The sequence below is a fragment of the Nannobrachium achirus genome (genome assembly GCF_963921795.1).
Source record: "Nannobrachium achirus genome assembly, chromosome: 19".
Lineage (NCBI taxonomy): Eukaryota > Metazoa > Chordata > Actinopteri > Myctophiformes > Myctophidae > Nannobrachium > Nannobrachium achirus.
This window is the reverse complement of record NC_137826.1, coordinates 29,312,795-29,336,361: the sequence shown is the minus strand read 5'-3', so window position 1 is coordinate 29,336,361 and position 23,567 is coordinate 29,312,795. Positions and strand designations below refer to the sequence as shown.

Here is a 23,567-nt window from a genome sequence, read left to right as displayed (position 1 = left end):
GACTCACTCCACGGAGGTTAGGGTTAGGGTGAGAGTCGGGTGTCGAAAAGATGACATGTAGTAGTTTTATACCATAACTATTTTTAAAATTCCAGGTCAACATTGCTTCACCAACATGACTCTTTGCCGATAGCCCATTTACAAGCTACAACGACGTGTCATGATGAGCTTTTTGCAACCGCCAGGTCGCAAGTTACTATGAAAAGCTCCACCGTCTGTCTGTCTGTCCGTCCGTCTGTCTGTCTGTCCGTCCATCTGTATGTCCGTCACACCACATCACACTTTTGCCCCTACTTTTATCTCTGCCACCGTTGGCAATATCGATGCCAAACTTGCACACACACTCCTTGGGTGGCAAATCACAACCTCTGCCCCTGATTTCTCACATGGCCCGAAAACACATTATTGGAGACGGCTCCTACAGATTTTGGCCTAAAATCACGCAAAGCGGTACACACTACACAGTATCTCATGTCATCAACATGGATCTGTCCCATTTCCCATATTCCCTCCTGATTGGCTACGGTTGCATTCTAAAGTTTGTGTATGCGACGTGACGGACGATTAGGGAGTCTTACTGGTAGATCTGTTATTTTCTGTGTATGTTACGCCCAAAATAGCGATGCTAGGGTTCATTTGGTTAATTGCACTTTTGTCTTTCTCCCACCACCTGCCACTCCAACGCGCGTCATTCCTCTACAAACTGCATGGTGTGACATCCACAGAGCTCCCAGCTGAAGAAGGTAAATATTGATTTTTCCTGTGTGCTGTCTGTGATCCTCCTCCCTTTACTATCTGATTAATGTTTTTCAGATAGGAGGACCCATTGTGTTTTTTAGGCCGGGAGGTAAACTTGGAGAGTGTACACAGCCACAGAATCACACCCATAGACATACACACTACAACTCCTCTGTCAATACATCGATGGATCACCTTGCTTCACAGATGACTCAAGCTGCCTAATATTTTGTAGATCCAACAACAGGGAAAATATAAGTCAATATACCCTAGCCTAGATTCTAGCCATGCATTTGTGTAAAAACACACATTTTATGTATGTTTATTTAACAAACTGAAAAAGAATGAACCACTTCAGCCCAAATATACTTGTTGTAGAGTAAAACGAATAGGGAAAACAGCTGTTCCACCATGCACACTTGTGAATCTGCAAGTTTTGCTGTTTTATATTTGAGAAAAAAACATTTGAACATTTTTGCAAGTTTAAAACATTTGGGAGAGTTTTGTATACAATGACATGCCCAACATAGGGAGATCAGATTGAAAGTGGTTCATTCAGTTTTATGCTGGTCCTGTTGATGAACATTTGTGACTATGCATGTTCTAGGCAAATCGCTATGGGAGCTGGTGGCGGAGCAGTTTGAAGACCTCCTGGTCAGGATTCTGCTGCTAGCTGCCTGTGTCTCCTTTGTAAGTACCCAAACCACTAACCAGCTAGCTATAGCTACCAATAAATGTCACTGCTCACCAATGACTGACAAAATCTCATTTTAAGACAGAGTTCACACAGTGATTCGACGGCCCTGGTATTTTGCTCTGTATTTCTCATGTACATACTTTTCTTCTCATGTACATACAGTACCTCCATGTACAGTACAATATATTCTTCCCCGCTTATGAGTATACTTAAACTACAGACTTCCCTCCTCATGTGCATACCTCGCATACATATTTCTGCAGTCACTCATGTGCATACTTCATATACTTCGGTCAGCATTTGCAGCTCAGTGGCCTTGTGGTTAGAGTGTCTGCCCTGAGATTGGGAAGTCGGGATTCAATGCCCGGCTGAGTCATGTCAAAGACTATTAAAAACAATGTACCCGACGCATCCCTGCTTGGCACTCAAGGGTTGGATTGGGTTTAAGTCCCACTCCCTGCAACATACTAGCATCATGTCCAGGGTTGAACTTATCCTCCTCATATGGTAGAGTGGCCGGTAGAGCAGCCTGATGGGAACCGTGAGGTTCCCAGTTCGATCCCGGGCTCCCCCAGAGTTGGTGTCGAAGTGTCCTTGAGCAAGACTCCGAACCCCTAATTGCTCCCGATGTGCAGGTTGGTGCCTTGCATCGTTTCCTCCGCCATCGGTGTATGAATGTGTGTGAATGGGTGAGAGTAATGCACAATCTATGTAAAGTGCTTTGGATAAAAAGCGCTTTATAAATGCACTATTTATTTAACCATTTACATAGTTCCCTCCTCATGTGCATATTTCGTCAACATAATTCCCTCCTCCATGTCCATAGTGCCTATGTACTTCTGTCCTCATACGTCATTTACATAATTACATGCTCATGTGCATAACTTGTATACATGCTTAATATATATTTTTTACTGCTATAGATACTTCATTCTCTGCCCAGGATTGATATAGGGATTACTTCCCTATGACACAATGGCCTCAAATGGTGACACATGTTATAGGACTATAACTAGGTCGGAGAGGGGCGTGGCAGGGAGGGGAGGGGAATTCTAACTACATAATAACTTTTTCCCATCTATTACAGTGAGTCCCCGGTGCTTCAGAGTGGAGTTGCTGTGCTATTTCTGAGAGTAGGAAAACGGCTATAAAAATGTATATGTGACACAATATATCTCCTCTAACGGGCCGTGTGTGCTCTGTGCTGCAGCTTTTCCGAGCCAGATGCTTGGAGTCCAGGCGTGGGCCGTAACTGCAGGGGTTTGGAGTGTGGGCTTACTTTTCCTAATGTGAATTGGGCTTCCCTTAGTTGTAATTTAAAATGCACTGTTTATAGTGGAACAAGGCCTCTGTCCTGTTCCATTGGTGCATGGCTCCCAAAGAGCCCTTACAATATTGAGAGCTGCCTTGCATGTTTTCATTATTCAGGCCGGCAAGTCTCTCAATGTAGTTCCCCTCGGGTCCAACACACCAACTTTTGTAAGCACAGAGGTCTCTCTGAACTTGTGCATTGATGAATTGAGCTCTCACTGATGGTGTACACCTCTGCCCCCAAGTGCTTCATGAACTAACTTGTTTATGATGCAGCTATTAATAGTTACAGTGTGTTGTTGATAAAAAAGAAGGAAAAAGAAAACTATTCAAACACACAGACAAATGGTTTAATTATATTTCACTCAAATTGGGACATTGGACTTGCCTGCATTATTTGTATAGTGGAGCTTATTGCGACCGTAGGTCACAGTTTACTATGAAAACCGGCAGATCGTGTCCGTCAGTGACTCAGTCAGTCACGTTGTGAGCTTGTAGATTGTCTATTTTCACTATTTTTGAAAATATGAAAAATGTTCAACATGGAAATGATTATGACCATTATGACAAAATAATTGCGATTATGGAAAATAATTATTTGCGATTAAACGATTATGTAATAATTGTGACATGCCTAGTGCCAATCACCAAATCCTCATTGGTAACCTGAAACAATTACTGCACATCCTTCATTTGATTTCAAGGAAGGAGGAAGGCTGGCTTACCTTTTCTTACTTGTCGTTTTAGATTGCGGAGGAAAGGTGGAAAACACAAGTGACCACTGAATTGGATATGCTTCTCGTGGTACAGATTTTGATATAAAGCTAGTGATATTACCAGGAATGTCTTAACTGACTCCACTCACTAAGAGTCGTACCGTATAGTTACTGGTCAGGAGGGTGAATTCAATTGTCATCCCAAATGACAGGTAATGATGAGTTATCGACCAGGTAGGCAGCGAGGCAGCAGCCACAGCATCATATAGTACACTACACTCTGGTGCTCAATATCTTGGGTGGAGAATCAGCTTTTTCATGATGTGCTGCTATCACCAATAATGCAACACTCATTCTATCTCTCATTCTTGGTATTGTTTTTTCTTTCTGTTGTGAAATGTTCATATTGCATTTTTATTTATTTATATATAATTATGTGAGTTCACAGATCATCACTAATACACAATACTAGGTACACAAAATCTGGGTCTATGGCGGAAATCATGCTCTCTAAAATCTTGTTCAGCAGGTTTCATATTTGGTTAGGGAAAGGTTGGTTTAAAAAGCTACTTGCACTCAGAATCTTCTAAGCATTTAGATGTTCTACTGAACAGCATGTACTGTAAACAAAAGGAGTAAGAGAAAAAAGAGGAAAATAAACCTAAAGAATCAGCATTGCATGGGTGGGCACTGGGCATGTATTGCATAGTTCCCCACTTGTGTGGTTTCTATAGCCTGATATTTTTCACCATTTAAATTCAAATTCATTATTTTTGTTTGTGGGAGATGTTTTTGTAGTCCCCTTGGGGTTAATTTAATGTCACACAGGCAAATTACTAATTTATGTCCTATCATTCTAAATGTTAATCATATTACGCTTACCTTATATCAATTTTGCTCTGTTTTCAATTATAGTGCAGATGAAACTACCACTTTTCCCCTGAACAGTCTTTTAGTGAATTAATCTGGGACTTGATGATGAGACACAAAGTGTGTGTGTGTGTGTGTGTGTGTGTGTGTGTGTGTGTGTGTGTGTGTGTGTGTGTGTGTGTGTGTGTGTGTGTGTGTGTGTGTGTGTGTGTGTGTGTGTGTGTGTGTGTGTGTGTGTGTGTGTGTGTGTGTGTGTGTGTGTGTGTGTGTGTGTGTGTGTGTGTGTGTGTGTGTGTGTGTGTGTGTGTGTGCGTGCGTGTGTGTGTGTGTTTCTTCAGGTCTTGGCTCTATTTGAGGAAGGAGAGGAGACCGTCACTGCCTTCGTTGAGCCTATCGTCATCCTTCTCATTCTCATCGCCAATGCTGTTATTGGGGTCTGGCAGGTGAGACATTGTGTGTGTGTGTGTGTGCGTGAGCACAAGCACACGTGCCTGCACCTACTGATGCACACCTGTTATCTGTTATTTGCATGGGAAAGAAATGCTATGAACTGATTGGACATCAAGGCTAAGAGTATTATGCCTGCACTAACCCCAACTCTCATGGTTTACTGTATGTCTGCGAGTGTCTGTAGTTTGCATGGGACTTGTATCGCTGCTCATTTTAGTGGGCTTAAATATTTAGTAAACGTGGTCAGAATGATCAGTCGGCTGCCCGAAAGAGATTATTGAGATTTGGGTTGAAAAGGCCAACGTCACAATTGAGAGACTTAATAGATGTTGTCGTTGCATGGTTTACAGCTGCAGGGTTTGCAGATGCATTTCTTTAAACAATGTCTGTATTTCTGTCCCATCAGGAAAGGAATGCTGAGAATGCCATTGAGGCTCTGAAGGAGTATGAACCAGAGATGGGCAAGGTGTATCGTATGAACAGGAAGGCTGTGCAGAGGATCAAGGCTCGGGACATAGTCCCTGGAGACATAGTGGAGGTGGCAGGTATGCAATGAAAAACATTGTATGTTTCTCACAGAGACGGTACCTTGCTTTGGTCTTATATACAGTATTAGCTCACAACGCATCATGGATGTGACATGTTGTGTGAGCTTATAGATCTGCTATTTTCGGTCTGCAACACCATTGTACAATGGAACATAAATTAGGCTTAACTCACACATAGCTGCTTGTGTGCCTGTGAACCAGTATTGCTGGCACGAGCATGTCCACAAACACAGACATACACACAACCCATGCCAATGAACCAGTGAGTCTGGAAACACTACTGGAATATCTCAAACCAGGTTACATAAGAGCCTTTTCTCTGGACCTGCAGGTGCCAAGGCCGGTATCCAGTCATGTTTGTATCTGTTTTGTGTGTGTGTGTGTGTGTGTGTGTGTGTGTGTGTGTGTGTGTGTGTGTGTGTGTGTGTGTGTGTGTGTGTGTGTGTGTGTGTGTGTGTGTGTGTGTGTGTGTGTGTGTGTGTGTGTGTGTGTGTGTGTGTGTGTGTGTGTGTGTGTTACTGTAAGTGGCTGCGGTCATTTCTGCATTTAGGGTCCTATTTAAATTTCCACAGCTTTCCTCTTCCCTTTGCTTTCCATGCTCTCAGTCTAACCACCTGGACGCTGCTGGATGTTTGTCAGCTTCACTCACACTCCTAGCTGGTACCCCCCACCCCCACAAACACACACGTGCACACACCAAGATACAATACACACATAGACACACACTTCCTTGCTGTAAACTCGCCCATGTGTGGGCAGTCTCATCTAAAAATAGACTTGTTGTCACTTTGGTTCTGCAATATCTGTATGGAGTTGTGTGTGAACGCGCGTATAGACATAGTAAGATACACTCACGTGTACTGGAAGGACATAACTTCACTATTATCATGAATGGATTATTGATGGAAACTTTGGAAATCTCAATTTAACTCATATAGTGCCAATCCCGCGAAGACTCGTGAAATGTAATAGAGTATCCGCAGTGCCAATCCCGAGTATACTCGTGAAAAGTAATATATTACTGTAACGGCGGATACATTACCGAGAAGAATGGCCGGAGGTCCGGAGACGAAATCCGTCGCTGATTTCGCATCATCACGGCTCCACGAGCACAAAATAGTCCCATCCATAACATTGAGGTGGACGGGGGATCTCATCTTTAATGTCCATTATCTCAAAACTACACTTTAGAAGCTAGGATGGAGGCAGATGCTCGCTTATGTTATACATGTATAAAAGCTCCCGGTCCGCCATTACACAACTCCACGTGGACAAGGATCGGTTCCGGCGCAGGACCCGATGACGTCAGACCGGAAGTGATTGCGCTGTGGACTTCTGGCCTTCAAAATAAGATAACGGTGGTGATGCCAGCCTGAAGGTGGCATCGTGGACTTTATAATCCGTTAATTTCAGGGGCACTAAATGAGTTAAAGGAGCTATAGTCAACTTTTTCTTGAAAAACGGATGCTAAAATAAAAATAAGGTTTCGAAAATATTTTATAAAAAAATAAGCTTCATATATGCGTTTCTATTCAAAAATGACCACAAAAAGCGTAAAATAATGATAAAATACTCATTTTGGTCATTGTCAGACCAACACTTTGTTTACATTCTAGTCTATAAACTAGGATGTAAACAAAGTGTCAGCCCTACAATGAAAAAGTTGACTATAGCTCCTTTAACTGTGACTTAGAAGGTTTCTCAAAAGCATCAGAATGGTGTCTCAGGACGGAGCGAGTATGGAATGGAGTGAGATCACAGCGTTCATTCATAATCGGTGCTCTGCCGGCTTCAAGGCCAGTCACATCACAAGGCACAGGTATTTTATGCACTGTATTAGTGATGCTACAGTATGTGCAAGATACACAGCAGCCTGCATCCATTCCAGTTTAGCTCCATAACTAAGTAGTGCAGAGGGCCTTTCAGACTTGTCATTGTTGGCTGCAATCTTACATGTGGGAACTGGCCTACCATTTATGATGTAACATTTAATCAAATGGAGTAAGTAAGTAGTACCTGTGAGGATGGACTTGATAATTCACTAAACTGGTTCTATCAGATGCATGAGAGCAAGACTGGAGTTTGTAGTTACCTACAAACTCCATCATTGGAAATAACATTTATTTAGTTTATGTGTAAGTGTGAGCACACAAGTGTGTACCATTGCACACGGTGGCCCTTGAGGTACATGTCATTTCAGACGGTGAAGTGACAGTGAAGTACACACCAGTACACACACAAACATGGACGGAATAAGAGATGGGCCGTATTTGAAATACATGTATTTGAAATACGTATTTGAAATCCTTTTTTGTATTTTGAAATACGTATTTGAAATACAAAAAAGTATTTGAAATAGGTATTTTAAAATACAAAAAAGGATTTCAAATACGTATTTCAAATACATGTATTTCAAATCCTGCCCATCTCTCATACACGCACAAGCATGTTCACACAAGTTAGATGACAACTGCGTAAACACAGATACCCTCCTCACCATTAACAATACCACCAGTGTCACTATGACAACCTCGCTCACTGTAGCTCACTTGTGATATCTTCGAGCATGCAAGCTATTGAGGTTCAATGACTCCTTTGTCCCTGATGCCAAAGAAAGAAAGACATTAGTAGTGTATGTCATGATTGGATCAGTATGGAAATCATCTGCTATTAGATTAGATTAGTCTCTTGAGCCAGTTGACTCACACAATTTGCGTCAGTCAGTTTCTGCAAAGGAAGCGCAGAAGATGATCTGTCCTACTGTAAATCAAATTAGTTGAATCATATATAGCTTTCTGCTTAGCAGAAATGGAACTCAAAAATATATTTTAAATCTATATAATATTTAAATATATTTCCCCCAATGGAAATGACAAACAATGACAGCTTCCGTTTTCGGCTTTCAGGAGGTGTAGTTACAGACTCTATAGAGCATTCCTAGATTGTGGAATAGTTGTCTGGTTACGCGAGACTATCATTAAACCGCCTTTGAACTTAAATGACCTATCTGCTATTGGAATAGAGGGAGCATTATGGTTAGCTCTACTTCCCAATCCCATATAGCCTAATGTACAATTGTACATTTCATTCTTCATTAGCCTGATATGTCAGTACTGTCCATCTCACAGAATGAACGGGTAGCATTAATTTACTCTTTGTAGTATGATCATGTCGCTTGCCGCAGAATAACTAACTTCCACTTTAAAAATGCCATTTAAAGAATAGCTAAAGAGATGGAAGCCTCACTTGTAGCACACTTTATAATTAATATTTTTTTAGCTAGTGGAAATAGCTGGTTAGGAAGGAGCTTTCGGTCTACCAGTGAAGTGGATGTTGTGAGCATAATGAGGTTCATGGATCATGGTTGGCATATAAATACACTCAGAAAGGAATGTAATTTTATCAAAGAGCATGCATCTGTGGAAGTGTTTTGATAATCTAGTGCTAGTATGCACTATGCAGCCTGGCACATATTTTATAAACACAGTCATATATCCTGCTCTTCATTTTGATCTCGTTGCTAAGCGGTGTTAAAACAGCGGTAAACACATGAGCTTGGTAGTGCACCACCACACAGTTTGTCTTCCTTTTCTCTCTCAGAAAGTGTGTGTCAGGGATGTTGAAGCCCTCCTGGCTCAAACACATTTGGGGTTTGGTGACAAAAGCAAACAAACAAATTTATATTTTCCTTGGAATCTGCCATCAAATTTCCCAAGCGTTTCTGCACTTCAGATTACCCAGCCTCTGTTCCATGGGAACTGGATGTTGGAGGACAAAAATAATCTATTTGGAGGCATTGGAAAAGGACACTGGTATAGACCACAAATGCCTTTGAGGAGTGAAAAGCACATAAATATATTTACACACAATTTTCCACCCTTTCTCGATGACTGTCCATTTGTAGATTCATTGTCAGCAGTGACAGCCAAGGGTTATGCCATACATGTGATTTACTTCTGCACTGGAACCTTCCTGCGTTTCTAACCACTTGAACTCTAGCATTCCTATTCTGAGCATTTCATGCAAAAAATAGTTGATCTATAAGCTCACAATGTGTCGCCGAGCTATTTTTGGCATGAAGATTGGGTTCGGAAGGGAGAAAATGAGGGAGAGATTTTAAGTGGTTCATGGGAGTCAATCCAGCGGCCATGTTTTCAGGAGCTCCTAGAGGGCTTACACAAGGCCTGAAGAGATGGAAATCTATGATGAGATGTTCCCGACAAACAGTCAAGGCCATCCTGCATGTAAATTAGAGGATGACATTTTATTCCCGTTCCCGTGGGTCCCGCGGGATTCCCGTGGGACAGGAGTCAAATTTGTATTAATGCCAGGATCGGGACGGGACAGGATTGAAAATCAACAGGAGTGGGCAGGAGCGGGAATCATCCCAGACGGTTCATCAAATCACAGAAATAAATTGCACAGGAAAGTGAGGTCTTTGAACTGCGAACATTATAAGATTATACATTATATAATAATAAACATGATATCAAATATAATATGGATCAAAATAGATAAACATCTGCACGATTTTATTTTTTTATATTTTTTTCGGGAGCGGGATGTGAACGGGAGTGATTTTGACCAGGAGCGGGATGGGACCAGGAGTCATTTTACAGGAGTGGGACAGGATGGGATTTTTTTCCCCACTCTAGCCCAGGATTGGGATGGGACAGGATTTTTTCTGCGGGAGTGGGACGGGACAGGAGTGAAAATTCATCAAAATGTCATCCTCTAATGTAAATGAGCATCCCTTCGCCAGTGCGTTCCGTAAACTTGATAATGGACATGCAGCTGGTGATCTGCAAAGTTGACCTTTTCTAAACTTTGGTGCTTCACTTTTGGCTGGTTTCGCCTCTGGCCATGGTGGAGAAAGCACCAGTCACTCTCCATAGACGATGCATTGAATCTCGCTGTGGCAGTGACATTTCATGGCTGATATGAATTCGACTTGAGGCCAGTACCTGGACTCTGGCAGGAGTATGTCCTTAACAACCCTTTCAATGCCACCTTTTCACCACTAGAGGGCGCCCAATGGCCATAGAATCCACCATAGAAAAGCGCTGTATATGCACAAGCCTTGCACAGCCATGACGCGCCTGAACACTTTCCTTTGTGTCATGAACAGGGACAGGATGAAGTTAGCTTGAAGTTAGCTATTGGCTACCAAGCATTTTAGAAGCCCTATTTTTGGCGATTTAGCCATGATTAAACCTTGCACACCTCATGGATATGCATGGAACAGAGAAAATGAGCTCTAAAGATCCTGGATTGCATTGGAGTGGATGGTAAATATCGGCGGCGCGACGCTCTCGTGGGCCGTGTAAACAGATGACGGCCGGCGGCCCGGCTCAAAAAAAAAGAAGAAAAAAAGCAGAACTAGTTCGGGATAGGCACCCAGGACGTTAATAATTATCCCGAACTAGTTCGGGATAGGCACAATAAGAGTTAACATGCATGTCTTCTTGGTCAGGACAGGAGTATGTGTCTTAACAGGCATGTCTTCCGGTGTTGAATGAGACAACTTGAAACTCAATACAGCTTCCAACTGCCTTCTAGCAAGGCTTCTCACTTCCAAGTGCTAACCACTGAGTTGAGCCACTGTACCAGATGTAAAGAAATATAAGGTGTTCAGTTTTTTCCACACTCTACCCTCATTGACAGATAAATGTAATGCTACATAAGCATCAAAGATTAGAGAATGCCATGACACTTGTAGAAGTGACAAAGGAGAATGTAACCTCATTTACAGAGTTCTGTCTGGGGGGGAAAGGAGAAAAACAAGGACGTTAGGAGCGTTTTAAGTGATGTCCTTCTCCTTTCTGTTTATTGTCCTTGAAAACTTTATGAAACTCTTTCACTTCTTTGAGAATGGGGTGAGTCGTGACAAACATCTTGGGCCATATTAAAATGGGGTGAACTTGACCCTCAGTGGTAGGAAACCCCCAAATGGACAGAGTTGGGTCTTTGCTGTAGAAAGGAGGTGAATTTGTGACTTTGGCGTGAAAGGGTGAGATGTAGGGAGAAGGATTTGAGCAAACAAGAGTAGAGGTATGCAGGTAATATACAAGAGAGCATATGATGGGATGTGACATGTCCTCTCGCTTGCTGCGTGACTGTACGCAATTCACCTTTTGTCAAGTCTTGCCCCTGTTCCTGCCCCTCATCCGCACCCATTTTTGCAGTTTCTAGATCCTCTCTCTCCATCCACTGCCAATCTGCCTTTGAAAAAAAATGTTCAGTCGCCTCAGCTTCAGTCGCTTCAATTCTTATTGGTGCAGTATAGTGACTTGAGTTGAATCAGCAGATTGAATCCCTCACTGAATGAATCCATTACATAGATTTGAAGTAGACATCGACTCTACTTTGTTCCTGCTGCATGTGAGAAAGTAGTTTATCGAAGGAATGAAGAATTGAAAACGGGAAAAGGCAGTCCAAGATTGAGAGGGTAGTATTGATCATTTTAAGAAGGCACTGTATTGAGCTGTTGTTTACCTGTGCCTGCTGCTTTAACAGAGAGCCAGGGCTGACTGGCACAGTACAATCCTGAGTGTTAATTTAACTCTGAGCGCATACAAATGAAACCAAATGGGGAGGTTCCATTTGTATGCTCTCAGAGTTAAATTAACACTCAGGATTTTACAGCGTTCCCGCTGTTTTCTTTGCTCAGGGTTTCACTATTTGAACACATAACTGAATGGAGACGGGTGTAACTGCCTGTGGTTTCACAAGGTAACAAGCTAACCCTTTTCCTCTGTGAATGAACTGTAGTAGAGTACCAAAAGTAGAAAGTACTCAGTATGCAGAATGTCCCGTTTTCACAAGTTTTCAAATGTATAAAATGTATAAAGAGCTTTTGAGAGCAGATCCACAAGCTCACAATGTGTCTCATCGCGGTGCATTGTGAGCTTGTAGATCGGCTATTTTCAAATGGCCAAAACATAATATAGAGCTGAAGTGGCTAATGTATGTTTATTCTAAATCTACAAAGTAACTAGTAGCTAAAGTTGTCAAATAAATGTAGTGGAGTAAAAGCTCACAGGGTCTCATGTTGACACATTGTGAGTTTTGTAGGCCTAGGTGTACAAAATATATAGGGTTAAATCAATGCCAGTCTTTTGTTGTTGTTTTTGTCATTCTGTTGTGGTGTTTAGTTGGTGACAAAGTGCCTGCTGACATCAGGGTGACGTCTATAAAGTCGACCACCTTGCGAGTGGACCAGTCCATCCTCACAGGTACTGTCATCTCTCTTGGTCCACCACATTTTGACCTTATGACATCATCTACATTATATGTTATTGTTTTGTAAATTTAAAAAAATCTACAACGATGTTGATTGAATTGAAAGAAAGTTATAACCATGATTTAAGGATAATAGCACTTGTGCAGTTGTCAAGTCAGACTGCAATTTGATATCTGGTGTCTGTAGTCACATACATGTTGGATGCATGTAATGGCAAGTGCCTTCAATACTAGTTTTGTTTTAAGTTTGATTTAAAGATTTTACTTAATTCAATGATTGCTATGCAGATAGACATTTCTGATCATTTTAATTGGATGTCCATTTGATACACATTTTCTATTACTGCAGTCTAAGATCCAGATTCAATACTTTATTAGTCAGAATGTAAACAAATTCCCTAGGGACTTAGGGACTCCATTGTGGTCCAGAATGCTTTTAAGCGTTTAAAAATAAAAGTAGTAGAGTGTGCAGGTATGGATTGGTGATATAATGCGTTGGGAGTGTTCACATGTGTCTGAGGTTCTGATCGTCTCTTCAGGGGAGTCTGTGTCGGTCATCAAACACACTGACCCTGTTCCTGACCCCAGAGCTGTCAATCAAGACAAGAAGAACATGCTGTTTTCTGTGAGTATCCCTCCTTTGGGTGTTTTCACACTGCTCACATGTTAGGAAGAATAAGCGCTGCCTAGAGCACTTTTTCCTGATGATTCACTGGGATCAATAACATTTTCGGGTTTCTGATCTGGTCTGAGCAGAAATAACTTTTGGTCATCAGTTGGTTGGAACCCACGACCGGTACCTCCAAAATGATTCCTCTAGCTTAAAATGAGTTTAGTTTGTTACAGTATAATCATTTAGTTTCTTTTTGTATTATAATCGTTTGGTCTCTATCTTTTATTTTAACTGGTGGCGCGAGACAAAACAAATTGATTTACAATATGTGGAGAACAAAAACAATGCGACGCCATCCGTAACCCACCACCGAAACACAATTAATTTTTTCCTTTCTTCTAAACCGGATCGCACAGACCAGTTTGGAACGAATACCAGGCTTTCCTTCGCAGTGGAAAGCCTGGTTACGCGAGGTTAGTCCTAATACGGTATATATTAACTCATTCACTGCTTTTTCAAAATGGCCCCCGAGTTCCTCACTGCCACGTTCCTAAATTTCTAGTGCACCGATCAATTTTTAGTGCACGGATCGTGCACGCCCATGCCTAGATCATGCACCATATGTGTAGTACTTTTTGACAGCTTTCAAACAAAAAGATCCGCTTGGAAATCCGTTCAGGCATTCATGAGATAGAAGCCTTCAAAGTCAAACAAAACAAACAAACACTGCCATTTTGAAAGATGTTTGTTATGGGGCTAATAGTGTGGTATGCTATGTCCAAAATACAGCTCCCGTAGGATTTTTGTGCTAAAATTGATTTTTTTGCAGTTTTGGCTTCTATAGGGACCAAACTATCGGAAAATGATGGGGGTCAAATTTTCAGACCCCTCCCTCATTTCCTGGGGGCGGGTCACTTCAGTTATGGCCCTATTTGGCTATGTATTCCCAATTTCCATAGGAATATTTTGCAAAAATACTTTGTTTTGCAGTTTTGGCTTCTATAGGGACTAAACTATCGGAAAATGATGGGGGTCAAATTTTCAGACCCCTCCCTTATTTCCTGGGGGCGGGTCACTTCAGTTTTGGCCCTATTCGGCTATGTATTCCCAATTTCCCATAGTATTTTTTGCTAATATTTATTTGTTTGCTGTTTTGGCTTCTATAGGGACCAAACTATCAGAAAATTACGGGGGTCAAATTTTCAGACCCCTCCCTCATTTCCTGGGGGCGGGTCACTTCAGTTTTAGCCCTATTCGGCTATGTATTCCCAATTTCCCATAGGATATTTTTGCAAAAAATGTTTTGTTTTCTGTTTTGGCTTCCATAGGGAACAAACTATCAGAAAATAACGGGGTTGACATTTTCAGACCCCTCCCTCATTTCCTGGGGGCGGGTCACTTCAGTTTTGTCCCTATTCGGCAATGCATTCCAATTTCCCATAGGATTTTCTTTTTTTTTTTGTTTTGCTAAAATTGTTTTGTTTGCCGTTTAGGCTTCTGGGAACCAAACTATCAGAACATGACAGGGTTCAAATTTTCATACCCCTCCCCCATTTCCTGAGGCGGCGAGGGGGAGGGGGGTTTCAGTTTTGGCCCTATTCGGCTCTATATTCCCATAGATTTAGTTTTTCTTCATTTCTGTTTTGGCTTCTTTAGGGACCAAACTGTCAGAACATGAGGGGGTTCAGATTTTGCATGCAATTGAAGATGCCAGGGCAGAGCCCCTGTAGGAAGATCTTCCATGTGTCCCATATATGATCTGACGGAGGACGATTATTCTGTCAAAGTTCTTATTGTTGATGCCATGGGTGTGCTTCAGAACATGAAAAAGACAAAAAGCTGTCAGATCTTCAGGATGCATTCAGCAAAACGAATCATAACGATGATGGCTGGCTATGTTGAGGGTCGAGTTGTCTTTGCTAGGTAATATTAGTTGTATATGGATCAGTCATTAAAAAATATGAAGTCTTCATCCAGAGATGAAGCTCACTATGTCCATCAAGGAACTCCTGACTGTGTGATCAACCAAGGAGAAGTTGACATGTTAGGCCAGGGACTGCTTGAGTATTTCTCAAGGGACAGTTCTTTCATGCTCTTTGTCATATATGATACCTTCATAAGGGACATGATTTTGAAGAGGTTCGCAGAACTTCGCACATCGAAGAGGCTGCTGACACCGATGTCCAATTGCCCTGAGCTCTGAGCTTCCACCAATTGAAGGGAATTGATGGAATTCACAGAGTGGAGGGTATGTTCTAGTCAGGTGTCTTGCCCTCCCTGCTCCAAAGGCAATACTTGAGCTCATCACATTTGGCTGCAAAGCAGGTTGCAAGGGACAGTCAGTCTCTGCAAGTGCTATGGCACTGGACTGGAGACTTTGCCAACAGTATAAAGGCCCATTCCCACTGGGTCAGATTAACAGATAAAGAAATATCTTTCTCCATTCAAGTGGATGGTAAGACACAGCTAAAAGAGACAGATATTTTCTTTTATCTATCTTACCATCCACTTGAATGGAGAAAGATATGTTTGTATCTGTTTATCTGGCCCAGTGGGAATGAGCCTTAAGGGAGGACATAGATAACAGTAACGATGAATAGATCCTGTATTTGACAAGAATAATAACAGGTCAGAAGTATAAATGCTACCCCATCCTCCTCACCTGAACTGTTCCTACCTAAACTATTGAATAGCCTCAGAATATACTGTGAAGTTGTTTATAAAGTACTGTAAAGTACTCCCCCCCAGGATATGAGGGAGGGGTCTGAAAATTGGAAACCTGTCATTTTGTGATAGTTTGGTCCCTATAGAAGCCGAAACAGCAAAGAAATCAATTTTGAGCAAAATACTCCTATGGGAATACATAGGTGAATAGGTTTTCTGATAGTTTGGTCCCTATAGAAGCCAAAACAGCAAGAAATCAATTTTGGCCAGAAAAAATCTTTGGGAAATTGGGAAAACAAGCCCGAATAGGGCCAAAACTGAAGTGACCCGCCCCCAGGAAATGAGGAGGGGGTCTGAAAATTTGACCCCCATCATTTTCTGATAGTTTGGTCCCTATAGAAGCCAAAACAGCAAAAAAAAATATTTGGGAAATTGGGAAAACAAGCCCGAATAGGGCCAAAACTGAAGTGACCCGCCCCCCAGGAAATGGGGGAGGGGTCTGAAAATTTGACCCCCGTCATTTTCTGATAGTTTGGTCCCTATAGAAGCCAAAACAGCAAAAAAATCAATTTGGGCACAACAATCCTATGGGAGATTGGGAAAACAAGGCAGAATAGGGACAAAACTGAAGTGACCCGCCCCCAGGAAATGAGGGAGGGGTCTGAAAATTTGACCCCTGTCATTTTCTGATAGTCTGGTCCCTATAGAAGCCAACACAGCAAAAAAATCAATTTGGGCAAAAAAATCCTATGGGAAATTGGGAAAACAAGGCCGAATAGGGCCAAAACTGAAGTGACCCGCCCACAGGAAATGAGGGAGGGGTCTGAAAATTTGACCCCCGTCATTTTCTGATAGTTTGGTCCCTATAGAAGCCAAAACAGCAAAAAAATCAATTTTAGCAAAAAATTCCTACGGGAATACATAGCATACCGCACTATAAACATGCAATTTCGCGATTGCGATCATGCCTAATACATTTTAGGCATTTTTGGATTTTTTTTTTTTTTGAAAAATAGCTGCCAACTCGGGAAACTCGGGTTGTGGCAGTCTGGGGGTACTGAAATAACTCGGGAAACTTGTGGCTTGGCTATGAATGAGTTAACCAATTAGGTGAGAGAGGTAAACCACTTCCAATCAGGCAACGTCTAAGTCATGGAATTGGAGCATCTGATTTCTCATCAGTACTTTTCCATGACCCCTAACATGTGTCCCCCCAAAGGGCACAAACATTGCAGCTGGCCGGGCCATTGGTATTGTGGTGTCCACCGGGGTCTCCACAGAGATCGGTAAGATCCGTAACCAGATGGCAGCCACAGAGCAGGAGAAGACCCCCCTACAGCAGAAGCTGGACGAGTTTGGCCAGCAGCTGTCCAAGGTCATCTCTCTCATCTGCGTGGCTGTGTGGGTCATCAACATCGGCCATTTTGGGGACCCCGTCCACGGCGGCTCCTGGGTCAGAGGAGCGATCTACTACTTTAAGATAGCTGTAGCCCTGGCTGTGGCCGCCATTCCTGAGGGCCTGCCCGCTGTCATCACCACCTGCCTTGCCCTTGGCACTCGACGCATGGCCAAAAAGAACGCCATCGTTCGCAGCCTGCCCTCTGTGGAGACGCTGGGCTGTACCTCCGTCATCTGCTCTGACAAGACGGGAACCCTCACCACCAATCAAATGTCTGTTTGCAGGGTGAGTGGCATCTACACTGGGCTTCGTTCGTAGAGTTTTTTGTTTGAATTAACAGAATAGTGCAAGTAGTGGTCTATTGTGGTTTTCAACCTCTTTCATATCACGGTCCATTATTTATTCGGCATTTGAGCCACGGACCACCATTTGATGAGATTTAGCCTCTCAGACGCAAAACAAGAAAGAATATTTTGTTAGCGTTGAATAAGATTTTGAATTCCATGCTATATTGATGTGGTGCCATAGGAGAGATAACAGGCACATCGTTGATCAAAATAATTCTTCTACAGACTTGTGTAGACTTCTTGTAAATTAAGTAATGAAGATGTTTAACAATAATTGAACTCTTGAAAGCGTAAAATGAAACCAAATGGACACCTGTAAAGGTCCATTTGGTTTCACAAGTTCTGTGTGGGTCCATTTGGTTACCAACTATCCATCATTTAGCTGGGGACCATCTGGAACCCCTTCAAGGACCACTGGTGATGATACTTCTGTAAAGCAGTGGTTCTCAAACCTTTTCTTGTCAAGGACCCCCAAATTGATAGGTTTTTTTTATACAAACCCCCATCTGAATGTTATGGCATTCACCCCCAAAATATCAAAAAGGTTTTCAAGATTTTTCTCACAATTTTCAAAACTTTTCAACTTAGAAAATATCAACACGTTTTGCTGGGGACCCACTGGAACTCCTTGAAAGACCCCCTGGGGGTCCCCGCACGCCACTTTGAGAACCACTGCTGTAAAGAATAGCTTCTAGGAATTTCCTCAGAAAGGGTGTCCCATGTGTGTGAATTCTAAGGCATTATGCCAAGAGCTCCTCCTTCATATTTTAGTGGCTTTTTGTTGTTGTGTTTTTTCACCCAATGCCAGTGGGTTCCACACAGTGCGATGGAAAATGCCTGCGGTGCTCTAATGTTTGTCTTCCTCAGACAGACTTGTGAAAGCCGCTGGTGCAGTATAGTGCAGCCTGACATGACTCAACAGCACCCATAACACCTCCCTCACATTTCTGCACCCGTAACACCTCCTCCCTCACATTCTGCAGGCTTTTACAACGTCGCATCCCCTGAAAGCTTACAAATATGAAAATAATAATAATATTAACAGAGATCTGTTTTCAATATTCCCACGCATTGCAGAGTGGATATTGAAATCACTGGTGTGTGTCTGTCTGTTTGTCGCAGCGATAACTAGATTTAAACAGATTTGCATCAAACTGGCGTAGGTGGTAGGTTCAGTGATGTTTTGTATTTTCTTTATTAATCCGTCAAAGGTCAAGTTCACAGCACAAAGGTCAAATTTTAACCTATACTTATACACAACATTGTGGGTGTAGCCCCTTCCGTAGTGCATTTCTAGTGATTGTAGAGTAGATATACAGGATGTGAAGTAAGTGTGTGTGTGTGTGTGTGTGTGTGTGTGTGTGTGTGTGTGTGTGTGTGTGTGTGTGTGTGTGTGTGAGTGTGAGTGAGTGATATGGCAGTTCTACTCAAAGCAATACTTGCGCTTTTGTTTGTCTTGGCATCTGGCTCTGACACACACACCTACTGTATATATACAACACACACACATAATTTATCCCAGTTAACACCTCTTGTTCTACATCCAAAGTTACTGGCCAAGGCCGTCTAACCTGATAACCGAAGTATGAATGCCAGTGCACATAATTGTTCTTTATTATGATTTATAGTTAACAGTATGCTCTACAATGGTTATGAGTTTGTAGTGCATTATATCCTGTGTAACATGATGCATCAAGTGTGACAGAGTTTTCCTAAGGTCAATTGCCAGAAAGTGTGCATGCAAGCTTCATCTTGGTGACTCAACACAGCTTGTGTTTTGAGATGAAACCTAACCGGGGTCATCAACCTGTCTGTACAAGGATGGTACAAATAGTACAAATATGTCTGTGGCAAGACTTGGTCTTAGATGTTTTACACAACATTATAATGTTCTTATTTTGATCATAAGACCCACAATACTGAATGTCAAGTCCAATTAGTAATAGAGGTTCTCAAATGTTTTATTGGCCTGGCCCCTAGGGTCCATTTGGGTCATTTTGAACACTCAGAGTTACAGACCTGTTATGGCCATTCAGGGCTATCTCTTTATGTGTTTCTGGTAGTATTATTGTCCACTCATTTTGTATGTCTGTGGCAAATATTGAAGTTTGGCGAAAATGTCCACCACAAGTCAGCATAGCGATGACACCTGAACCTGACCTATTTAATTGCAACGGCTTTACTCCCTGTCTGCAGTTCACCTAGACTAGAGCTTGTGTAACACCAGGGCTTCGACCCGGGGCTCCCGCAGGAATGGACACTGGAGCCACCATCTTAAACACCACTAATCAGCAACACTAGCTTGGCCTGTGTAGTACTGCAGTAAACATGGTACTCTGGTTGTGTCTCAACATGTGTGGATGGTGTGCTCACATTGCACAAGCATGCATCACAGGTCTTAACTGTCTTGCTGTCTTTTTTCCAGTCAGCCAGACTTGGACAGGGAAACCTAGACCTCTGTTCAGTTAAAACGGATAAAAAACTTTGTACAGTATATGTTACTGTCATGTTTCAATAATGTGCGAGTACGTGCATGTGTGTTCGTGTGTGCCTGGCTCTTTGAATCTTTTCTTCCTACAGTCTATTTTGTAGAGGGAATTCTAAGCACGTGCCTCAGTGGTTTTTGTGTGTTTCCTGTGGAGCAGCTCTCCCTGACTGCTCCCTCCCCTCCCTGTGATGACGTACGGGTGCTTTGCAGTACTAGGGAGTTCCCTCCGGTGGGGGAGGGGTGGGGGTAGCCGTGGACTGGAGATATCTCATTTCTAACCCTGGGAAAAAAAAGAAGGGAACGAGTGCAAGCAGCTCGGTTAAATATTGACCCTCTGCTCTCAACTCAGTTCCGTGGGCTGCTACTGATAGCTCTCTCTCTGGTGGACCACTGGCGCACACACACTGAGACACGTCAGACTTCCGCCTCTGTGGGGTTTTTATGGTGTTTCCTGGTGATAGTAATTTCAAGGTTGTTAACTAACCACATGAGCCCTGGCGTCCCTATTCTGGGCATGTCATAATAGGTGGAAAAAAGGAGGGGACCAAGCCATTTTGCATTTTCTTTTCTTTTCTTTTCTTTTTTTTGGGTCCAAAACTATTTTTTGGTCCAAGACAAATCGGTCCACAATATCTCTGGAGTTGTTTGATCAAGATGTATCAGTCAGATTTGTTACATATTCCAATTGGCTATGATTGGCTTCCAAATTTGCATGAGGGGCGCAAAAATAAAATCCCAAAACATTTTAGCCCGTGACCCAAAAGAGAAATGAGATGTTTGCCCGGGGCCAGAATCCCCAACTGCAACTAAGGCAGGGAGTGGTTAAAACATCTGAGACCTGTTTCTTTTTTATCGCTGAGAGATGAGGGAGCTCAAGTTAAGTTTGCCCTAAAGCTCATTCCTGATCCAGAGGGGAAACTCCTCTTTCTAGCTTCGTCATATGTATCAGAGTTTTGTGTGAGAGACAATTTAGAGCAGTGTTTCTCAAACTTTTACATTTCAAGGTCTCCCCTTAACTCTGACAGTATACAAATGGAACCGATTCCACTTTGAGAACCAATGATTTAGACAGAGGTACACTGGCAGTCTGTGAAAGACAGCCTTATATACTTAGATAGTTGTCAATGTATATACTTTTTAGAGAATGTGAATGTACGCACTTCTTGTGTCTTTTCTGTCGATGTTTTAAGCCAGAGTTATACTGTACTTGGTTGCGTATAGAAATAGCCTTTAGGTCCCTGTGAGCTGTTTACTCAGCCTTTTCCATCTGTCCAATTCGTTTAGTTTTTTTTCCCTTGGGCTGGACCTTGTCCTGAGCTGCAGATAGGAATATGCATCTCCCTGCCCAGCTGTCCAGCCCTGTTTTTCTGGCCTTGAGGATATCCCCCGCTCTCAGTGCAGTGGTGTAAAGCAGTGGTTCTCAACCTGTGGGTCGGGACCCCTAGGGGGGTCCCCAAATTATTTTGGGGGGTCCCCAGCAGATGATTAACTTAATGTGCAACATTGTTTTTTCTTTCAACAGTAATCAAGCCAACATAAAATAACTTAATATGCAACATTGTTTTCTCTCTCAACAGTAATCAAGCCAACATAAAGTTTAAATGTATAGAGCAGTGTTTCTCAAATGGGGGTACGTGTACCCCTAGGGGTACGCAGAGGTACTGCAGGGGGTACTCAGGTAAATGCCCCCCCAAACATATTATTATTCATAGGGTTAAAGAATTAAAAAACATTAAATTAGGAGGGGGGAAATATGTTATGTTTAATGATGATACATGGAGACATTGGTGTGAGCCTGATAGTTGCCACCCCAAATTTAATAGTACCAGGGACCTGGGATGTGCTTGAAAGTTTTATAGTTATTGACATGAAAACTGGACTTAAATGTTTTGGCCACAGTGTTGAGAATAAATCTGTTCAGTGCTCATATAGGCCTACCATTATTTATGGTTTGGTGCACCATGGAGCTTTATGAGCAAAATGTTGTCGGGTAAAGGGGGTACTTGGATTCAGAAATCAGGGAAAGGGGGTGCTCAAGCCTAAAAAGATTGAGAAACACTGGTATAGAGGGTATCTACACATTTCTAAAGTGAGAATTTAAGGACTTTTAAATACTTCTAAAATGGCAAATTCAACATTGGCCAAATTGTCAACATTTTGTAGGCTACTTTTACTTTTGGTACTTTAAGTACGTCTTGATGCCAGCACTTTCATACTTTTGCTACATTACAAGTACATTTGTTGAATTACGGACTTTTACTTGAAATAGAGTATTTCTTAGCAGCATTGATGAAAAATAATCGAGTACTTTTCCCACCACTGCCTCAGTGATGTTTCCAGGGAACCCCCACCGTATCATAACAGCACACTTCCCTGCACTACACACACACACACACACACACACACACACACACACACACACACACACACACACACACACACACACACACACACACACACACACACACATCCATCTGCATACAAACCACCTCAGAGGAAGTGAATGGTTTAACACAAACGTTGGCCAGCACTAATGAGTCACGTGGCTCATGCCGTCTGTCTGCTGTTTCCTTGGTGACCACAGCGGATGAAATGGTGATAGAATGACTGGTAGGAAGCATGGTTGACCTAAAATGCAGGAAACAAGGATAATTATAATGACTCTTTAGTCCCTGTATTGTGTCTGTTCTTCATTGAGGGCATTGTGTTATTGTTCTTACGAAGTTTTTTGCTTCGATTTTTCCTCTATCTCTTTTTTCCAAGGACTATATATAAGTGTTCCTCTTGGTTTCTAAGAGTCAAGGTGGGACAGAATATGACATAAAACGGTATTTTAGCACATTCAATGTGCTGGGAGCGTTTCGCTATTTCTACAAGTCATCTTTTCGACAACCAAACCTATCCCTAACCCTACCTCCGTGGGGTGAGTAGCGATACCTGCCGACGCTCCGTTGTCGAAATGATGTGCGTTCGAAAAAGCGAGATTTCTCCGATCTGTCTCTCTCTCATCTATTGTGGGTGTGGGTGTGCTCGCTAATACAGTAGACAAGATCTATAACCTTTTTGTGTGCGGGTATCCATTCTATTGCGAGAAAATAATCAAAACATGTTTGATTCATAAGTCATAACACAAGACATTATTTGGAAACGGTGTACATCCAATATACACACACACACACACAGGCACACTAGCAATGTCGCCGCAATGTCACCGCCGGGTTCGATTTCTTGGGACCTGCATTGCATGTCCTTCCCTCTCTCTGGCCTCATTTTCCTGTCTCTGTACTGCGCTATATCTAAATAAAGCAAATAACTGGTCCCAAAAAGAGGCTCAGAACAAATGGTGACTGGTACAGAGGCACCATGCCTCTGAGTGGAGGAAAGCCCTTGGCAGGGCATATGCTGTCTTTCTCACTCCACTTCTCTGTTTCCCCTTGACGTCACTGGCCTGAAATCACCTCTCCCTTTTCAGCTCTCCCTGGCC

The 23,567-nt window shown here is 42.4% G+C and overlaps 1 protein-coding gene across 1 annotated transcript in view; it reads left to right on the top strand.

The window, feature by feature from the left end:
• Positions 1-23,567, top strand: part of atp2a3 (ATPase sarcoplasmic/endoplasmic reticulum Ca2+ transporting 3) — a 61,924-nt gene that overhangs the window by 21,831 nt on the left and 16,526 nt on the right. The window contains exons 2-8 of the mRNA XM_080748589.1: positions 726-743; positions 1,346-1,428; positions 4,671-4,775; positions 5,189-5,327; positions 12,485-12,565; positions 13,112-13,197; positions 17,069-17,533. Coding sequence (XP_080604715.1) covers positions 726-743; positions 1,346-1,428; positions 4,671-4,775; positions 5,189-5,327; positions 12,485-12,565; positions 13,112-13,197; positions 17,069-17,533 — 977 coding nt within the window. The remainder of the gene's footprint in view (positions 1-725; positions 744-1,345; positions 1,429-4,670; positions 4,776-5,188; positions 5,328-12,484; positions 12,566-13,111; positions 13,198-17,068; positions 17,534-23,567) is intronic.